General features: G+C 40.8%; 1 protein-coding gene across 3 annotated transcripts in view; it reads left to right on the top strand.

The window, feature by feature from the left end:
• Positions 1 to 20,243, top strand: part of sytl5 (synaptotagmin-like 5) — a 48,112-nt gene that overhangs the window by 14,035 nt on the left and 13,834 nt on the right. For 2 of the 3 annotated variants that reach the window (XM_085433688.1, XM_085433686.1), the window contains exons 2-7: positions 15,754 to 16,082; positions 16,173 to 16,388; positions 18,221 to 18,333; positions 18,459 to 18,555; positions 19,153 to 19,249; positions 19,378 to 19,471. In XM_085433688.1, coding sequence (XP_085289814.1) covers positions 15,964 to 16,082; positions 16,173 to 16,388; positions 18,221 to 18,333; positions 18,459 to 18,555; positions 19,153 to 19,249; positions 19,378 to 19,471 — 736 coding nt within the window. In that variant the 5' untranslated portion in view covers positions 15,754 to 15,963. The remainder of the gene's footprint in view (positions 1 to 15,753; positions 16,083 to 16,172; positions 16,389 to 18,220; positions 18,334 to 18,458; positions 18,556 to 19,152; positions 19,250 to 19,377; positions 19,472 to 20,243) is intronic. The other variant, XM_085433687.1, reaches the window with a different exon arrangement.

The raw sequence follows: 20,243 nt of genomic DNA, 5'->3' as shown, positions 1-20,243 counted from the left end.
ACAAAGTCACCCCACTCTAATCTTCCGTCCAGGAAAGATGACTCGTAGACAGCCAATCGAGGAAAGATATCTCAAAGTTTGGCTGCCGTTCTCCTATATATGTCTTTCTGCTGCATGTTGGCATCACCTTCTTCGCAGACAAAAGGCCAAATCAGGCGACGACAGAGTGTTAGTCACTGTTATGCAAAGTGTCAGGCTTGATGGAGGTGGGTTATTCATATCGGCACCTAATGCTGCTTCATTACCTTTAAGCCAACCAAGTAATTAAGGTTTTAAATTGGATTCCAGTTGACAAACCGTGGTGAGCCGTGTTTCGGGAGAGTTATTGATATGCAGGGAGTTCAGGGAATGAATTGATGAGCGAGGAGTGAAGGAAATTCACGCTGACAGCAGGTTTTCGCTGATTGGCAGTGACACGAACAGTGTGTCTGACAGACCTCCAGGCTGAGAGAAAGGGTCATTAGTGCACTGCAGATATATTATCCACCCTGAGGTGTGTGTGTTAGAGTCTAAGCAAGAGACTAAAAAAGAGAAATCTACGAATGCTTTCCAGTCGGACAAACACGTCATGTATTGTTGCTGGTGTGATTTTTGTCCTCACCCAAATCCACCTCACATCTCTTCCCAGAAACCTCTCCACTCTGCTCCAGCGTGCCACATCTCATCTCGAGCTTTCTGGTGAAGACGCAGCCTGCCTATTGATTTCACCCCACTGTGAACACTGGTTCACATCCGATAGCAGGAAGTAGATTACATGGTGGGGAGATGCACGGCTGAGATAGCAGGATAAATCTTATTTCCGCCCTCAGATAAGATGGTTGAGCTGGAAACCATTCTGAACATGCTTATGGATTGTTGTCTGTATCTGCACAGCAGAAAGCAATAAAGTAAGAGTCTGTGCGCTAACTGCTTTATAAAGAGCTTCTCAGTCTGAAGACTCTCCGCTGGTAAATTATGTTGTCCTGAGCCTGGCTTTTATGTGCAGTCGTCTATCTCAAGAGGTTTGTGCTTCATCTCATTCTGACGCTTAGAGAAGTAATTGAATTTTATGTCTGAGTGTAGATTTGTCATCATTGTGAGATCGGTTGTAAAAGTATGTGGGTTAAAAAAAAAAGTTTGACTCACAGGTGCAAAAGATCAGAAGCAAACGGTGTACAGGAAGCAGGCTGAGGCAGAATCCAAAGCACACGCAAGATTAAAGAAACACAAGAGCTGAGGCACAGAGTCGGTCTGATCAGGCTACTAAAACTAGAAGAGCCTTTGTAAAGTATTAAGGAATTATCCAAAAACCTACAGGTTTCTTTCTTAGCACAAAATCAGTTTGATAGTTTTTGTCCTGCTGACACTGTAAAGATTTATCCAGCAAGACACAAGTCAACATCGTGGCATCAATTTTATTTTATTTTTTTTAAATAAATAAAAGCATCTGAGCATTTTAAATGGAACCACAGCAAGCCCATTTGAGTCATACCTTCAATTTGTAGTTGTACTTAGATGGATGTGTGTGGCAGTGCCGAGAATTGCTTTCCTGTTAAAATGCTCCAGCTCTGGTTGAGCAACACGTTTTGGACATTATCTTCAAGCACTCTCTTTATATGATGCAGTATTTATTGTTAAATCGATGACTGGAAGCAGGCCCGAGGCAGTGAAGTAGCCCCAAACCGCATTCTGATCACCGTGCTTCAAGGCTGGTTTGAGGCTCTCCTGAAAAGCTTTCTTTGGTTTGCACGAAACACGTCTGCACTAACTGTGCAAAAACAACTCTGTGTCCATAGCACATTACTCCAATAGAGCTGCTCTTTGTCTTCATGGTCATTGGCCAATAGTCTTTTATGCACTGATGTTTGCTCTAATACCAGATGCTTTTTGTCTGGCACACCTCCCATATAGGATCTGATTTTACACGTGATGACTATTGTTGCGTCTTTACCTTACAAGATAAAACACACCTTGAGGGGTTTGTTTTTAGTAACATCATTTTTGCACCAAATGGCCTGTTCCTATTGGTTGGCAGCTGTTCAAAATTAGATGAGCATATTGCAGTAAAATATTTTATTTCATGTTATTAGGAGATCTTTTCAAATCCCCTGCTAGGATCATATTCATTCCCAACCTTTTCTTCTAAAGGCGTCTGAGAATCCTTTTAATTTGATCTGACCCTACGTGACCTTTTTCATAATCACTCAGGACTTTTGTACAGTGCTGTGATTTAATGGATGTGAAGTTGTGATAAATGTGACTAATTACCAAGATGACGTTGAAGTTTAATTTTAAGCGTAAGTTGTTTATCGTGCTCATCTGTTAGCACTTTATCAAAAGGATCTTTGATTATCTAAATATGCTCAACAGACGCGTGCCGACTGTAAAGATTTCCACTCTGAAAACAAAAGCGTTTGAATGATGGCAATAAATTGAGAATCTATCAATAATCTGTCGGTTAAATGGGGTGTAATTACATTCTGTATTTGTTTGCTCTTTCAAGCAGGTCTGCTGTATTGGTGCAGTCTGCATGGTAACATAAGCAGCGTTTATGAGTCAGAAATGTGTTTTTGCAGTACTGTCAATATAACACGAACATGACAAACGCGCAAGCGAGGGGTGGTGATTAAAAATGTGTGCGTAAACAGGTGTACTGTACCTGGGGGAAAGAGGCACTTGCTATCCAAAGAAAACAGGAATTTGCTCTGTCATATTCTCTGGTGTTTGCAGTGGCAAGGCGTAAGCAGCTGTGAAGTGTGTTATTATTGACCTTGGATGGTGAATAATTGATGCTTCCTACACTTAGAGGAAGTCTGCCCTTGTGTGTTTGTGTTTGCTCCACATAAAGACCCCGTGTTGTTTGTCTGAATCCGGCAGAAGGTTGTCTGCGGCTGTGTCAAGCGACCCGCTGTTTAATGGTCATCAGGGATGATCTCTGTTATTCATCATCACTACCGAGTCCGACTGCATTAATGATTCAGCATCCTGTGAATCGCCGCAGGAGGATTCAGAAGCTATACATTAAAACAAAAGAGTTGAGCCACAGTACAATCTGCCAGTTTTTATCCTGGGGAGAACTTCCCCGACTGACTGACTGTTATAAATGAAGCTGTCTGATACATAGAGCTGGAAATCTTTAAACTTTATTAGGTGATACAGACTCTCAGTTCTTGTAAACACTTCTTTGGGCGATATATATTGCTGTGCCTGGGGACGTTATCTAGAAAAACCTGTGCCTCCCAGGAGATGAAGAATCTGCTGATTAAAGGTGAAGGGATAACTCTTTAAGGAAAAACTGATCTCTCGAGTCAAAGATCTAAGCTGCTTCTTGCTGCAATAACATGTCTAACGCTGGAGTCGAAGCCGGTGAATTTTCAGTTTGAAGAAGTCAGCGTGACCCACATTTTCTACATAAACACACTATATAATGTTCTCACAAGCTCACTCATCCCGCTAGAACTCTCTCACAGAAATGCTTTGTGCAAGGCTTTCAAGGTTTATAATCCAATATGATTTATCGAATTGCAGCAAAACCTTATATCATCTAACGCATATCTGGCATTGAGAGCTATAATTAAAAATATACTGCAGTGAACAGTAGCTAATGCTATTTCTGTGGTGCTGACATTAAGGACTCTGCTGCGCTACTGTTTTCGTTTCACACCTTCTCTCCATAGAAGTCAGACTCTATGTGCTGTCTGATGAAAGGACGGCAGTGTTTTATTTTGTTATTTCCGTATTTTATTTGTTTGCTGTTTTAAAGAAAATCCACTGGTTTATTGTTTTTTTAAAATCCTTAGTGACAACGCCAGCTGTGTTTGTTAATGTTGGGGAGTTTAATCGGCTATGATGGATGGAACATAACAGTTAAGCTGAAGCAAAATGCTCCCTTGGAGTCATTCTGAGCTGCTGCATCATTATTTCACAAGTAACAGAGATGAATGAACTGTACATCAGTGCCTTCTTTCCTTGTGTTGAATTCTCCCAATTCTTTGAATCTTTGGGCTGAAGGAGGGACAATACTCGGTGTATAAATGCTCAATCAACAATCATTTATTTCCATACAATTCAACAGTCAGAGCATTACAACGTCCGGACGGGAGAGATGCTACCAGAGGGTCAGGCACATGTCTCAAAATGGTGACGAGTTGCTCAGCTTTTTATAGTCTCTAGTGGCCCCCAGCTAGTCGTAAAAGCCAAAACATCACATTTTTTCTCTGTTACAGCGCCTAAGTTATGACCTCGGCAGTTGTTTCTCTGCTTTCTGTAAGGTGGGGGTGTGGAATGTGGTCTATCTATCTCCCCTGTCTTTAGACACAGAGTCTCCTGCTTACAACCTTCTCTTCATGATTCAACAATTAAGCATGTCAAGAAAACAGTGTAACACATTCCCAGCAGATCAAGGATACAGAGTGATGCACATTTATCTAATGAACTAATATGTGAATATGTTCTGTTAACTCAAAAGTATAATGAGAACTACACTACATACAGCTCACACACTCTATATTAAAGGGTATAATGTGATCTACAGCAGTATTCTAATTCAACTACTTTGATTACATATATAAGGTAACATATAATAACAGAATAATCTAATAATTCCCCCTTTTGATCTCTGAAAGAGATCACTTACAACATGCACTCCAGGGTCGCAAGGTCCAAGTTTTCTTGATCCTGAGGCCCTCTGTCCCCCTTTAACGGGTGGACCATATGTGGGATGACCTCTGTGTTCACGCAGTTCAGATGCAAGCAAAGTTAGATTTACAACCATAACAGCAGTTACAGATGACACTCCCATCACTCCCCAATTCTCCCACAGCTTTATTTTGGTGCTCCAGTTTTCCACTCCCATTTTAATGCCCCCTTATACCTTTCAAATGTACTTAGACTAGAACCTCTGTCTAAGGAGCTTTTAACCTTTATTTTTATTGCTGCAGCTACCAGTGTCTTCCAGTTGGGTGATTCTCAGCTTCTTTCTTCGACCTCCGGGGTTAGACCACCCTTTAGTCATTGCACAGTTCTGGGGATTATTCTGCCCCGATTTCAAACAAAGATCTGTGTGTTTTGGGTTCACCGGCGTGTCCCCCTTTTTGCCAAGAGCCTCTTGAACCTCGTTGGTCTGGTGTTCCTGGTTTTCGCCAACCCCTTCATGGTTATTGCTGTGTTTGTGGGATCCATCTTCTCCAGGAGCCCAAACATCATGACACTTGACCCCAGTTGCTGTCTCGGCAGTCCCTACATCTGTCCCTGCTGTGAAGGGTCCTCACATCTCCGGGTCCCCGTCTGGTGTCTGTTCCTTTCTCTGCAAGAGACAGAAAACCAAAACACCTCTCTCCCTAGCCTTGATAATCTAATATTGTTATCCATTGTTCTTCTAATGATTCAAATTTGGTTTAAAATATTATGTTCAGGACCTATTCTAATCATAATCTATGTGTGTGTAAAAGAAATCAAAAATTAGTGAACCCTTTCTAAGTCTAACACATTATAAGCTTAAGTTTTACCATAGCTAATTTATTAAACACAAAAATAAACTCATAGAAATTTTCATATCACCATTGTTTGATGTTCAAACTCAACTTCCACTTCCCCCTTTTTTGACACACTCCCATGTGTCAATTCACCGGAGCTAGACACTTAAAAGAGAAGGTTGGTGACATCATATCTCAGAAAGTATCAGAAATTCTTCTCTCGAGTACCGTTGCTCCAGCCTTGTCATCCCTGAGGATCTTCGATCCCGAAAATGTCCCTTCTCCTCATGTAATAAAGTCTGTCATCCTTCCATGCCCCGGTAACTGGTCCATCCAGAGCTGTAACATTTTGAAATGTACATACAACAAGCCAAACCACACCTTGGTCACACCAACCCTCTTCCGCCCCGAAGATGTCCAATGCCATCCTAGTATGGACTGTCAAAAGTGGCTTTAACGCTGACTATCCTGACAATCCATTTTATAACGTTTCCTGGTCAGATTTGCCAATCTCTGCACCAGGGTTTTAAACTTTTCGCCATTTCCATTAGTTGTTATTTTTATTTAGTTTCGACTCCAGATTTTCAATTTTTTCCAGTTGTAATTAGTTTTTACCAATTCTTTGCTAGTTTAGTGTAGTTTTTATTTTCTGAAAATCCTTAGTTTCAATTTAGTTTTATTTGTGTTTTGCAAAAATTAAGTGTAACAAAATCCCAGTTCCATCATATCAGTCATGCTCTTCTGGTTATCCTTGGGTGTTGAGACTAATAACTATTAACTCTTGCCGCACCGAGTGGTCCTAATTTTGGTTCAAGTGAATTGATAACCTTTTGAAGGCGATTGTTTCACACCTTTATTTAGATGTCCCAGTCCTGTTGTCTCGGGATACATCACGCTGCCTTATCTGGGGTTAGCTGTTTTCTGGGGATGCGGGTTGAGTGGGTGAGCTCTTCAAGGAGGGGGAGTGTGCTCCCCCTGATGAGGTCTTCTAGGTAAGCTAGGTTAACCTTCTTGTGTGGGCTTTTCAAGTGCACTTTAAGGTTAGTGGGACTTTTAGTTTTATAAATGTCCCTCATGACCCCCTGATGACCCAGTATTTCATTTTTGCACACTGTAGTACACATTTTAGTTTTTGCTTGTAGCTCGCATACTCTACTTGCCACTCCTCTAATTCCTGATGTTTCTTAGAGAGGGCAACAGTACCTTTAAAATTATATCACATGTGTGGGGGTGTGGCCTTGCCAATTGTTTTGCCCACCTTTTCAAAATGGCTGGCGTGCCCACAAGCACATTTCATGGAAAAAGAAAGGTAAGCTTGATATTTACATTTAAAATGTTTTGTTAAACTCAGATTTTTATTTTATTCTTTTTGCAAGTACCCCTCCTCGGTGGCGAGAAACTGTTGGTGTGGTCAAGTGGGTGCTCTAGAAACAAACGCTCAGGACAGAACAGTTATCAGTCATGTACTTCCTACAAATTTTGCATATGTTTTATTTCATATTGATCCTCTGAGTGTAATGGTACATTTTAATTTGAATTTATCCAAACTAAACACAATATTTTCTTTATTTACTTTGCTCTTGTTCTTTTTCAGTACCACATCCTATCAAATGTCCCTGTCGATTATATTCTACATTTAATAACTTACTATTTCAAGTGAGAACCTAAATCACGAGGACCAATGTTTATTATTGCATATCTCTATTCTGAATGTGGCCAGTCATTCATAGGTATTGTTCAATTTTGGCGATTTTCCTCTATAAAATTTAATTGACTTTTTACAGTGGCCTGCTATGGTTAATAATAACATATTCCAGTCATGAGTGGTATCAAAAGTCTTCTCCACTGTAGCATTTGTGCCCCCCCAGACTCCAGGGTGGGGGGGCACACATAAAATATTACAGAGGGCTGCTCCTGGTCTTTGGGATGCACTGAACCCTAGTTGTAAGGTTAACTGTCTGTAGCACATGACCATGTAAAGAAAATTGGAAAGCTAGCATTTGGCTCAATTTGTGGCAGTGATTGCTTTTATGTACACCCACCTGACATTATATTAGGTACACCTTTCTAATACCAGGTTGAATCCCCTTTTTTGCTTTCAGAACTGCAGAGTTCGTCATAGCACAGATGCAACAGGTTGCACGAAACATTCCTCAGGGATTTTGGATTTCATCGTCATGCTCAAGAAACCAGTTTGAGGTGATTTGAGGTTTGAGACATGGCTATTGTTGCGTTTTCAGTTTCACCCCAGTTCTTTTTATTCCTCAGTTCTCCAGAGACGACACCGGAACTTAGTAGTTATTTCACAAAACCTTTATCTTCAGTCACTCATGCACCTTCCAGAAGTGGAGAGAATTCCTCTGCAGATCTCAACTTCTTTGTCTGGTACAACGAGTTTTATACAAGCGACCCCCCACACCCCCCATCGTAAAACCCACACGGTGTGTTGTAAACCTAAAACACTGTGTTTGTGTATGTATGTGCGAGCAAGTGAGTGCCTGCGTGTGCGCGTACCTCTGTGTGTTGTGTGTGTGTGAATGTGTGTGTGGGTGTGTGTGTTTTAACAGTGTGTGTCTGTATATGTGACTTCCTGCTGGTCATAAAGTCATCTCCTCCCACCCCCAAGTCACAGCAAACTAAGATCCCCCACTCGGGTATCCCTTGGGGAATCTCCACTGAGCTGTTGGCTTCTTGTTGTCTTACTCTTACAGCTAAGGATGAGGAGGGTCTCCTGCAAACCTACTTCTAAGTTGTGACAGTTATGAGCCTTTATTACATTCAGGGACAAAGGTAACAGAGTTTTCCTCTCTTTCTTATCTGTTCCATATAGTCCTAGCATCCCCCAACTGTGGCTTCCTATTTCCTTTTATGACTGGCAGATCAAATTCTGATCCTACCATTTGAATGTCACAGCAGGAATCAAGAGTTATCAGACCAGTTTTCCAATGCTAGTGAGCCTGTGTGAGTTGCGGCCTCAGATTCCTGTTCTTAGGTGACAGGAGCAGCGCCTGGTGTGGTCTTCTGTTATTGTAGCCCATCTGTTTCAAGTTTCAACATGTGGTGCTCAGACCAGCCTGTCTGGCACTAACAACCACATCATGGTCAAAGGTTCTTTTTCTTCATTCTGATGCTCAGTTTTAACTTCAGCAGGTTGTCTTGATCATGCCTACAGGCCCAAATTCATTGAGCTGCCTTCATGTTATTGGCTAATTAGATTAGCCAGCAAACCAACGGCGGTTTTCTTCTTGAACTCATGGGAGACTGGGCCATTTTTGCCCAGTCTCTTTCTTATTGTTGAATCATGAACTCTGACCTTAACTGAAACATGTAAGTGGTTTTTTAATGTTTTTCTGGGTTCGTTTTTTTGACTTCCTGGATGAGTCGTCCATGTGCTCTTAAAGTAATTTCTTTAGGCCGGCAGCTCCTGTGAAGCATTACCACTTTTCCAAATTTTCTCCATTTGTGGAAAATGGCTGTCATTGTGGTTCAGTTTAGTCCCAAAGCCTTAGAAATGGCTTGTAACCCTTTCCAGACTGGCTTTTTTTTCTCAGGTGTTTCCGTTTTGTTTTGTTTTTTTATGAGTGAAGTAAAAAGTGTTTGTTAAAGAAGATCATTACTGTAATTAAATGTAGAAAATAATGAGCATCTCTAACCTGACTGCAAGATTATTGGATATGACTAATGTTTGGCTTATTTCTGCCACATCAGTTTGATTATAATTTGATGATTTTGCGTATAGATTTATTCTGTTGTTTATAAACTGCAATAACGATTTCAACCACATTAGCAGTCAGTATTAAATAATCGCATATGTATTTTTTCCCATCATTTCCTGAGTGTGCAGAGTTGAATGCCTCCCTCACTAACTGCTTTATGAGTAAGCACTGATGTGGGTGTACCCGGTGAAATATTGTGTTGTTTGCAACATGCAGTAATGCTCAAATAACAAAATAATAGTCATGAAGTCTTCCAGTTAAACCAGTCACGGTGTGTGTATAGAGTTTCATTCAGCAGCATATTGGAGCTCGAGACTACTTGAATTTAGTTCAGTTTTTATTTATTTTTTCTGCAAATCTTAAAGTGCTAAACAACTGGGGAGAACAGATGTTTATTTTAATCAGAGCAGCAAAACAATGTGAGCAGAGGGTACAGCAACCATTACAAACAAAACATGAAAGACACGAGGGAGATGGTGACTGATATTTCATATTTCATCCCCGTCTTCTCTCCGGACCCAAGATGACTGGATCTCAGTGTGGGGGGGGAGGAAAAGAAAGTTCAGAGGCATTTAGAATCATTTATTTAAAAGCCACACAGCAGCAGGATGTGACGCTGAATCAAGTTGAGCTACAGTGCCTGTACTCCTCACAGTGAAGAAACAGTGCAGCAATGCAGCTCATTGATGTGTTTTTAATTGTCTTTAGGCTCTGTTACATATGAATGTATTAAAGGACTCTGGATAAAAGCGTAGCACGGGTACCGAGGATCACTCAGTGTTGGTTTTGGTCTTTAGAGGGGAATCTGTGACAGTAAGGAAAATATAACACATCAACAATATCAACAAGCCCATCGTTCAGAGGCTGACAGACATACTGTGTCTGACTCATCCTGTTTTTCCCCTTGGAAGGTTTCCTTTCTGAGAGAAAAGAGCTGAAATTAAAATACCGACGCTTTTCTACCAGCGTCCTGTGGCCTTGGACTTTGAATTATTCCATCCGGCCGCTGAATGCTCAGTTCATGTTTGTTGCATGTTCATTTCTCACTCATATCTATTTTGCTCTTCTGCCAAGTGGAGCCCACCTGCGACCTTTAATTGGCAGATTGATTCTGCTATTTGTAAGCTCGACCACCTGCAGAAAAGACCAGACTGACAGCTGGTGAAATGCCACAGAGTTGCAAAACACAAGGAAGACCGCAGTGTGGCTTTGTGGCCAGATGTCCTTGATAGAGCACAGAGTCGGTGACAAACAATCCATTACATGCTTGGATTGTGAACAGTGCAAAATATGAAAACCACCGCTGTGCAGCGAGTGATCGAAACAGTGAGTCACCGTACTTTCCTCGAAGCAACGTTTATTAGCGCAGAGCTGAGCAGCCAGTGTGTTTCTTCCACTCGGATCCCAGAGTTTCACTGCCTCCTCACTCGTGTTTACTCAGGGCAGAGCGGTAGCGGGAATGTGTGTTGTGTGTACTCAGGGAGGGCTGCATCAGGATACCAGCCCTACAGTAGCACACACAAGCGGACACACAGTGCAGTGCCTGTGACTATAACATGAAAGGAGCTTAGATAAATATTAGTTTTGCTTTATTTATCTTGTTGACCAACTATTGTTCGTGAGTGGACTGTACGTCAGAAGGGTCATGTGACATAGGCTGTGTTGTTCTGCTCCGTATTTTTTTTATCTGATGCACAAAACTAAACCCAAACGCTACCACAATCATAACAGAAATTTTCAGTATTTGCAAAATTATTGTGTTGATTAAAAACAAGCAAGATCCCTTGGCAACAATGATGATTATGACCTTTATGAGTTTTTTTTTTCTTTTTTCATTTTTTAATGGCCCGTAATAATCCCCTTGTAACTGCATCTTATTTTCTGTTCTTGCTTCTATCCATGCAGAAGTAGAAATCCTTGTAATTTTCATTAGATCAGTCAGTTAGAGGATCACATGAAGTGTGAATTAGCTGATGCAGAGATAAAACGTCTTCTGCTAGTTTCCAGATTTTCCACTTTCATGCCACCAGAAGCTACAAGCTAACATATATTTTGTCAACCCTGTAATGCCAAGTGTATCATGAATTCTTGTGAGTTGTTGAGGCTGAAATGCTGAATGTAGCAAATATGATACAAAATAAAACTAGTACATGTATAAGAATATTTTTTTATTATTTTAAATATAAATGTAAATAATAATAAGTAAATAATCCAACATGTATTGAATAGATAAGGAAGTAGAAACATGTAATTATACAGCAGATTTTAAATCAAAGTGTGTAAAGTTAAAAATAAAAGTACATTTAAAAAAGTTCTTAAAAAGCTTAGACCTCAGGATGGTCGAGTGATTGGGAAGCGACGATCTTGAGGGAGTTTATGGCTAGAGGTTATCTACCACATGCACGTGAAAAACATTTAAAGGCTTTAAATTCAAACTGTACCAGTTTACACTGGATTCTGTCATACCCAGGGAACCAGTGCAAGGCTGCTGTATTGTCCTTTTTGGTAATCAGTTATTGGACTAATTGTATATGTAGGAAATGACTGACTGACTCCAATATACAGTGCATTCACATCAGACATTTCTAGATGTAAAAAAGCATGAATAACCTTTTGCAGATCAGAAGGTTTTAAAAGAGAATTTAGTCTGGATGTTGTTCTGAGCTTTAAGAAGAAGCCCACTGAATCTCACTCACAACGCTTCTTGATTCTCAGGCGTTTTCTTCAGCTTCAACTTGAGGATGAATATCTCGGCAGCTGTTATTCGTCCTTTCTCGTCTCATTGAGCCGTATCACAAGGTCACGTCTCTGCTTTAGGACCAGATACAATGAAAGACCTATGTTATTCCTGCCATCTTCAGATGTACTACATTAGCATGCTAACATCCCCAAATTAAACAATAAGCATGCTAATGCTTGTTCTTCCTTGGCTTTAAGCACAAGCTAGAAGTATGGCTGCAGAGGCTCAACCCAATCCAGGATTTCTGGGACAGATACCCATTTTTGGCAAGTAAAAGATCTCATATGGAAGCTTGTTTCCACCACTGAAAAACGAAAAAGTGGGGGTTTATCTCAAAATTGTAAAATCAGTAACTCAAAATACGTCAGAATTTTAAAGTATTCTCCCAATATCTAATTATTTACTGCGATTTTTACATTAGTAAGTTGAAATTTTGACTTATGGATAGTAAAGCTTTTTACTATTTACCATTTTTATTTAATTATTTATTTTCCCAGTGACAGAAACAAGCTTCCATACATTCTTGATATATCTGAGCCAACTTTGACTTTTCATCACTAGCTGCTTAGCTGCATTTGCTCCAAACAGCAGAGTTGTAGCATAGACACTATGTGTCAAGCTGTCCTAAACATATTTTTCTTCATCATATTCACTATAAAACTGCTGCTCTAATGTCTGCACTGATATTGTTATCAGTATCACTGACAGGTTCATATCATCCTAAAATATTTGCCAGCCCATATATGAGCAGTTTTTCTTGTTCCAAGTGAAATCACACATTAAGTTAATAGCTGATAAAAGGCAAATCTGAATTCAACTGCTTGAATCATTTAAATTCTAAGGTATCTTTTATTATTCTCTTTATCAAATCCCCAGCTGACGTCTAAAAGGTGAAGCAGTATCTCTTCACAGGTTACAATGCAGCTGGAGTTCAGCTTAAAATGCCATAATTGCTGATGTCAAGATGTGCCTTTGGCTGCAAATGAAGCTGTGATGAAGTCTGCCGGTTCATTAGTGCTAATTCATGTAAAGTGAAAGGAAGAGGGAAGAGAAGAAAGGACGAGGATGAAAGAGACAGTAATGAGTAAGGACTGAAGGAGACTGGTGTGGGCCTGGGCGGATCTCTCCAAGCCGTCAAATTTGGTTTCCCGACTTAATTCACGCAAGCACAGGCAGAATTTAGTCCTCATTCCACCCCATATACATTAGTATGTCATCTTTGTGGTTGCTTTTATTGTGCACAATATTCTTAGCAGTTTATTTGATCAGGCACTGCAGCGAGACGGAGAATATTCTCTGTGTGTTCAGATACTTTCAGACACATCAGAAGAAATCAAAGCCACTCAGGGTTTCCTTAGCACAGGAAGGATTGGCATTTTCACTCATTTACACTTTTCCTTGTGGACCTCTTATCATAATCAGGACTGCTTTAGCTCAGATGGTGCAGCTATTAGTTGTAGGGTTAGTGGTTTGTTTCCTAGCTCCTCCTCATCATCTTCCTGTCTGTCTGTAAGTCTTCAGCTTTTTTTTCCCCGGTTGTTTTTCTGATTAAAAATTCAAAAACTTCAAAGCACAGATCAAAACAACATACGAGGGAAACTAGATAAAAGAGCTAAATTATATAAAAGTGTTGGAGCAAGACACTGCTAAACTCCAACCTGCTGCTCTTTGAGGCTGCACCAACAAACACAAATGTTTTAAACGAAATAATAGTATCAGCGTGTGCAAATGCAAACCATGAAAGAGATGATGTTTGGTCATTTCAGCTTTTTGATTTGGTCTGGTTTTGGTAGGATGTTACCATGGTAATATTTACTGATGGGATTGTAGCACAGAGGGCCAATCATGTGAGAGGGTAATCACGGGCAGCAGGAGAGGAGAGGGCAGGTTGATCACACAGACTGAAATTGTTTCATATTCCTGTAGCTTTGTAGCATCAACCTTCTTTTATTTATATTTTTAAAGTTGTTGTTGTACTTTTTGAGTGCCTTAGGTGTTTTTATTTATTAATATAGTGGCTCTGCTAGAACTTTTATTGTAGGTTTAAGAGCTGCGGAGATGAATAACCGTTAGCTGCTGCAGAAGAATGCAGTGAACTGTATTGATTTTAAATACAGTTCACTGCAAATGATCGGTCCTGCCTTTTAGCAAGTTTATAACACTGCAGAGTTGGTTTGCAGACAGATTGTTTTGGTTAATGTTTGGCTTTCAGTATTGGGTATTTCAGTCTTTTGTAAAACTGATTATAGTTTAGCAATTCTGACTCTGTTTTTAGTGCTGTGGCTGGTTGTGTCCTCTGGTGATGTTCCCTTATGTTCGGTGCTGATATTGTCTGTGCTGCTGCATTTAATTAGTGTCATTTGAAGAGTAATTTGGTTTACATTTCACGAAGACGATAATCCCAGTGCTCCATCACTGGGTAGTTAGCTTCCAGCCTTTAGGATGGTTTTGTTTCTTCTTCTTTTTTCTTAATGCCTTAACAAATGGTGGTTTTGTGGCTGATGACCCACACTGACTGCTGCGACCTTTTCATGGAAGCCCTTATGTCTTGATTCACCTGTGATACAAAAAAGTGCTTATTACTGCCGGTACAAAAGCAAGCTGCCTCGTGATGGTGCTAGAGGTTAAAATAAAGTTGTTAAAGCAATATATTCAATAACTGTTGAAACATGTCAGTAAAAAACATAAATGTGGAAGTTTATGTTTAAAATATTTAACAGTACCAACATTACAATTTATGTATGGACAAGAAAGTCACCCATCTGCACATGGACTGCACAAGGGTCCAGATCTGTTGTTGAGAAATCTCTCTCCAGTCCTGAGTGAGTGCATTGATAATTGATGAACGTGTCCCAGGTATGTTGCGCAGGACACATATCGGGACTAAATGGTGGCTGACAAAGTGTCTGGATATGCTCCTGATCCAGAGAGACCTGCACTGCTCTGTCAGCAGGGAGGGCAGCTATTGTTCTGGTGAAACAGCCGCAGGGTGGGTGCTGCTGCAAGAATAGCACAAGTACAGGTTGGAGCACCTGATCTCAGCACCTCTGTGCACTCAGATTTCCACCAAGAATAATCACATCATACATGGTGCTCTCGTGGACATGCAAGGCTGCAGCAGCACCTCAGAAACATCACCATGTGAGCTCCTTTGTGTTCAGTAGACAAATTTATCAAAGGCACTGTTGACTTAAAAACCAATCAACCTTATCAGAAAACTACTCACAGAGTCTATTTTTGTTTCTGTAAGATTAGTTAGATTAAATGATATCCTGAGAAATGACTTTACAGTACAACAAAGATTTGAAAGCTTATTTCACAAAATAACACTTATAACACCTGTATGTACTATAGTGTATATAATCCTGTGTGTATGATTGTTCCCATCTGCGTTATAGATATCTGCATTTCTTAGCAGACTGAGCAATACTGCCATCTCTGTGGCTGTGTCAGGTTATATAAAAGCCGTTGCCATGAAGCTAGGTGGTTTGGTTTGCAGGTGTGCAGATAATTAGTACAAGTCTTGTCGGGAATTTCACGGAAAGATAGAGCTTTGCTAATGTAAGCTCAGCAGCAGCGCTCTGAATGTCAGGCTCAGCTCCTAATTGGGAGGTTGTTAAGCTGCTGTGGAGCCGTCAAATGTCTACCAATTACTTGTGCTTCCACTTGTAATACAGAAAATCATTGTCTTATTTTAATTAATGCTTTTCAAACTGGCCTGAAGACAGGTATATTAACCAGGATCAAACAGGATTTTTTACCTCGAAGCCGTGATGATTTATAAAGTTATTATTGCCAGATGTATGTTAGTGACTTTTCTTTGTGTCTGCTTGACCTTGTCTAGGTCTCCAGGGAGTTCCAGCTTTCCCTCCCCCCAAAATAAAATCAAATAAAAGAAGAAGTTCTGGAGAGACCCTGGGAGCTTTGAATTCATACCTTTCCAGCACTAAAAGAACAAGATGAACACCGCAGGATGATGTAGTTCTTGCTGACGCCCTCCATGCAACGTATTCCCCTGGCTGACATAACTGGATAACTGGTGACCGTGGGATCAATGGAGCAATCTGGGAAGGATCTGAACCTCTCCTTTCTGCTGGAACATGAACGAGAAATGATCCTGAAGGTGCTGCAGAAAGACGAGAAGCTGAGGAAAAGAGAGGAGAAGAGGATTCGGTGAGGACTTCCACGTCACCATTTAAACTCACCGTCATCACGTTTACTTTTCTTAGTGTCCTGTGACATTCTTGTGTTTCTGTCCCGCAGGAGGCTGAAGAATGAGCTGCTGGAGGTCAAACAAAAGGGTTTCATCCGGCCACATGATTTGGGAGCCCGACAGTGCACTCGCTGCCTCAAGACTCTGGGCCTGATCTTCGACCGGGGCGATCTCTGCGAGGAGTGCCAGTCTCGAATCTGCAGCAGCTGCCGTATTGTGAACCCCAGAACACGCGAGTGGAGATGTACCTTCTGTGACAAGCTCACGTAAGTGTGACATCTGAAGGGGGACCAGAGCAGCGTTCAAGCTTTTCTTTGTACTAAAGATGATTAATTGCACCACATCTGCCTCCATTCATCTGTGAGGGTGCCCTGGGGTTTCACTGCTGTGATCTACAGGGCTTAAAAGAGAAAAAAGCACTGCTGGTCTGTGTAGATCTATCATGTTCAAAAGTTAAATGAGCTAACATGTGAGGACTAAACAGATACAACATTATGCAACATCTTTCTCTGACACTTACCTTTTCTTTCTAATCAGGATTGTCCTTAGTTTCTCTTGAACTTACCCTGCACTATTGCCACATTTAGAGTTTTTCTGGCCTCTAAAATTTGCAGGGTTTTTGTTTATTTGTTTGTTTTTAGCTGTAAAGCCTCGTTTTTCAGCTGGTTGTTTTACTGTAGTGTGATTGATCAGGTGCTGTGAGCTCTGTTTGGAACCATAAATCTTCCCATCTCTGCTCTGACAAGCCACTGTCCCTGACTGTCGCACACCTGGACAGTGAAAAAAGCCAGCAACCGTGAGCCGTCACCAGCCTTGGCTCCTGTGTAGTGATATTTTGAATCAGGGATTTTTAAACTGGTACCGTACGTACAACATTTGAAAGGTGCATTTAATGCAAATATCCCCAGTTTCTGTGTGACAAAGCGTCTCGACGCACTAGTATTCGAAACAAATGTAGTCTAATGAGCACTCGAAGGTTTCCAGTAATTCTCCCCGCCTGCTGATTTCCGTGATGGAGGGCTAAATAACAGAAACACCTCCCTGTGCAGTTCATTAGTGTCACAGCAGCTTAATAACTGTGCTTTTAAATAGGCTATGCTCTAAAACAGTTTCAGCAATAACTCAACATTATAACCCTCATGAATAAAGGTGTTATTTTTAACGCTGAACTGAATTAGCTTCGGTGTCAGATAAATAGTGTGACCGAGTGTGTTAGGATATCTTCAAACCTCGTTTCTTTGAACCTTTGGGTGCTCCTGGTGGGCGTAATTGTCCAAAGGCTTTTTAATGCCACTTTTGATTGTATCCTGACATTAAAACCTGCTTTAATCTGCTTTAGCTTTAAGCTCCAAGCTTCCAACTACCTGTGCGTGGTGGCTCCGAGCTAACTAAACATTCACATTTAAAAAAATGTTTCTGAGAAATAAAGACGCAGGTTTTCCACTGCTTAGTCTGAATAATTATGCTGAGGCCAGAAGATCATGTCTGCAAGAAGTAAAACTTTTCTCAGCTCACGCCCACACGTGTAGCGAAAAGGTTTACATGCAGAAGATCACAATCCGAACCAGGAGGAAGGAAAAATGGATTTTGCCTACGGGTGCCGGATTAATTTCAGAAGTTAGGAGGGTAAAAGGGAGAGAGAGAAGTAAATGCCCACCACTGTATTCAATAGTTTTTATGCTTTGTGCTGGATCTGTTCTCAATGGTGATTGAAAATGCAAAAAGCGTGACATAAAAGTGTCGAGCTATGATTTACAACTCGTGTTTAGTGTTAGTTAATGAGACTGAGATGCAATCGCTGGCCAGTATTGCAGAGATGTAATATTGCAACAGCAACACTTTCAGAGAAATATATTTTTCTATGTGCAAAGTATTACCAAAGCTAAAATTCAAATGTTTTTCTCATTTTTGCCTGCTTCATTTACCCGGAGTTCTTTGAGTCGCTATTGATGATTAAATTGAGAATTCAGAGACTTAGAAATAATGTGCGACATGGGAGAATAGAGCACTTTCATTCCTTCTTGTTTCCTCTGATTTTACTTTTACTACATGTGCTGTCTTGAGGTGTTGATTCCCCTTTAATGTCTTTGTACGACAGGGAGCTTAAGGTGTCGAGCGGAGAGTGGTTCCTGGAGGAGAGGTCTAAGCGCTTTGAGCGGGGGCAGTTGAGCAGTGAGGTTGTCAAACAGACGATCCTGAGCACCCCGCTGAGTGAGTCCGACTGCTTGTGTTCTTCAAACCAGAATGATTACAGTTGAAAAGACATGTTAACGGTGCAACAGAGAAGCAAATGTGCTGATTTCAATACTCACTGGCTGATGCGTTTGTTCCCGAAGGCCCAGAAGTAAAAAAGGCCGCCCCTTCAAAGCAGGAGAAACCTGAGCCTGCAGTATCCAACAGATTAACTGTACTCAATGGTGCCAGGAGAAAAGGGTAAGCAGATAACACAGAGCTTTAACAGCTGTTTAGCTTCATACAAACACATACTGACCTTAATGAATTAAACAACATGAATGTTTAATGCATGCAGGACATGCAGCACATAGACAGGATAAAATCATCAGAGAGTAAATGTTCAATGTGTTGAGTGTGCACCTCAGTGTGAAAGCATTAGAAAAGATCATATGTATGTATATGTATATATGTATGTGTGTATGTATGTGAAGGCAGCACTGAGAGGCATACAGACAGAAAGCAGAGCAAATGATAAACAATAGACGATAGAGATTTACTTTCAGCATTTCATGGAGTCGCAGTTATTTTATCACTTGATGAAATAACTAGTTTTGTCCAAGCTAACAGACCAGCACCTCCAAGTTGGCTAAAAGTTGGTTCTACTCCATTAAATCTTTATTTTCTGTTTTTGCTTAAGAATACAAGCAATAAGTAAAACAAAGTTAATCTGAAATATTTTCAGCATCCAAAGCGCTTAAGAAGCAAAGCTGAAGCAGTTGCCATTTCTGGAACTGCCTTCAGTGTTAAACTCTGGATTAGATGCTGTTATTCAGCTGACCTCTGTGTTTTTTTCAGGGGTGGTGCAGAGGGTATGGAGTCCATGGCATCCAAAAACCTACGTCCCCGGTCTCTGGACAGATCGTCCCATCTTGATGCTAATCGGAGGGTCAGGGTCAGCAATCGATGCACACAAACAGCAGCGCACTGGGGAAAGTTGGAAAGTTTTTACATTTGGGGTGGAAAGCGTATTTTAAAGGTTTGCGTGGTTTTGTTTGTTTGTTTGTTTGTTTTTTAATGCAGCCTGAAGGAGCAGAGAGTGACGACCCTGAGGGCGCACCTGAGAAGAAACCTTCTGGCCCGAGCATTTCTGTATCCAGGCCCTCAGTTTCATCAGGTATTTTAATTTTTGTCCCTGCACAACGAGGTGATGTGAATCCTGCCACCGTCTCACAGCTTCATAGCTCTCACACAAGCATTTTGATAATTCACAAGCTATCGAAACAAGTCACACTTTCAAGAACATCACCTTTGAGGGTTGATGCAAAAGCACTCGTCTCCACTTCAACTCAGACTGTAGCTCACAAAAGATAAAATTATTCCTTCCTTTTGGAGAAAATGTCACATCTGCACGAATTAGACTATTAACTTCTACACTCCAAAGTGCCGAACCTCTTCATCTCTTTCAGAGCACTTGCCTATGCTCCTATCTGCTGGCTCTGTAACTTTATCAAGGTTTTTTAAAATGGTTCTGATGAGGGTTTTGGTTCAAACAAAGCTGAATCTCTACTCAAAGCCAGCTGTCAGACCAAAGCAGTAAAAAAATAGTTGTTTTGGTCTTAGTATTTTTCTGTGCCTGATTATATAAGAACTATTCACAGCTTATTTTTCTTTCTGAGACTTTTTTAAGCTGCCTGAGGCTCATTTAAGGCCACAGCTCTAAACAGTGAGAAAGGGTGTAGTTTGGAAAAGGCTTCACTCTCAGTTCCCAGGCCTGGCAGTTTTTCCAGCATAAAAAGAGAGAGGAAGGACGCAGAAATGAGCTCTTAAAGTTTTTTTTGTGCTGGCACTCAACAGCCGACGGGCTCCTCCAGGAAACTGACTGAAAATATAAAAACTTGATGTGAGATATGAAAAAAGACCCCTCAGCTTTCAGTTTCTACTCTCCA

Source organism: Copadichromis virginalis, linkage group LG16, assembly GCF_057382275.1.
Source record: "Copadichromis virginalis isolate Kocher_CV1m ecotype Utaka linkage group LG16, C_Virginalis_male_GT1.1, whole genome shotgun sequence".
In the NCBI taxonomy this organism is placed as follows: domain Eukaryota; kingdom Metazoa; phylum Chordata; class Actinopteri; order Cichliformes; family Cichlidae; genus Copadichromis; species Copadichromis virginalis.
The sequence above is the reverse complement of the archived record's forward strand: the minus strand, read 5'-3'. Positions and strand labels throughout refer to the sequence as shown.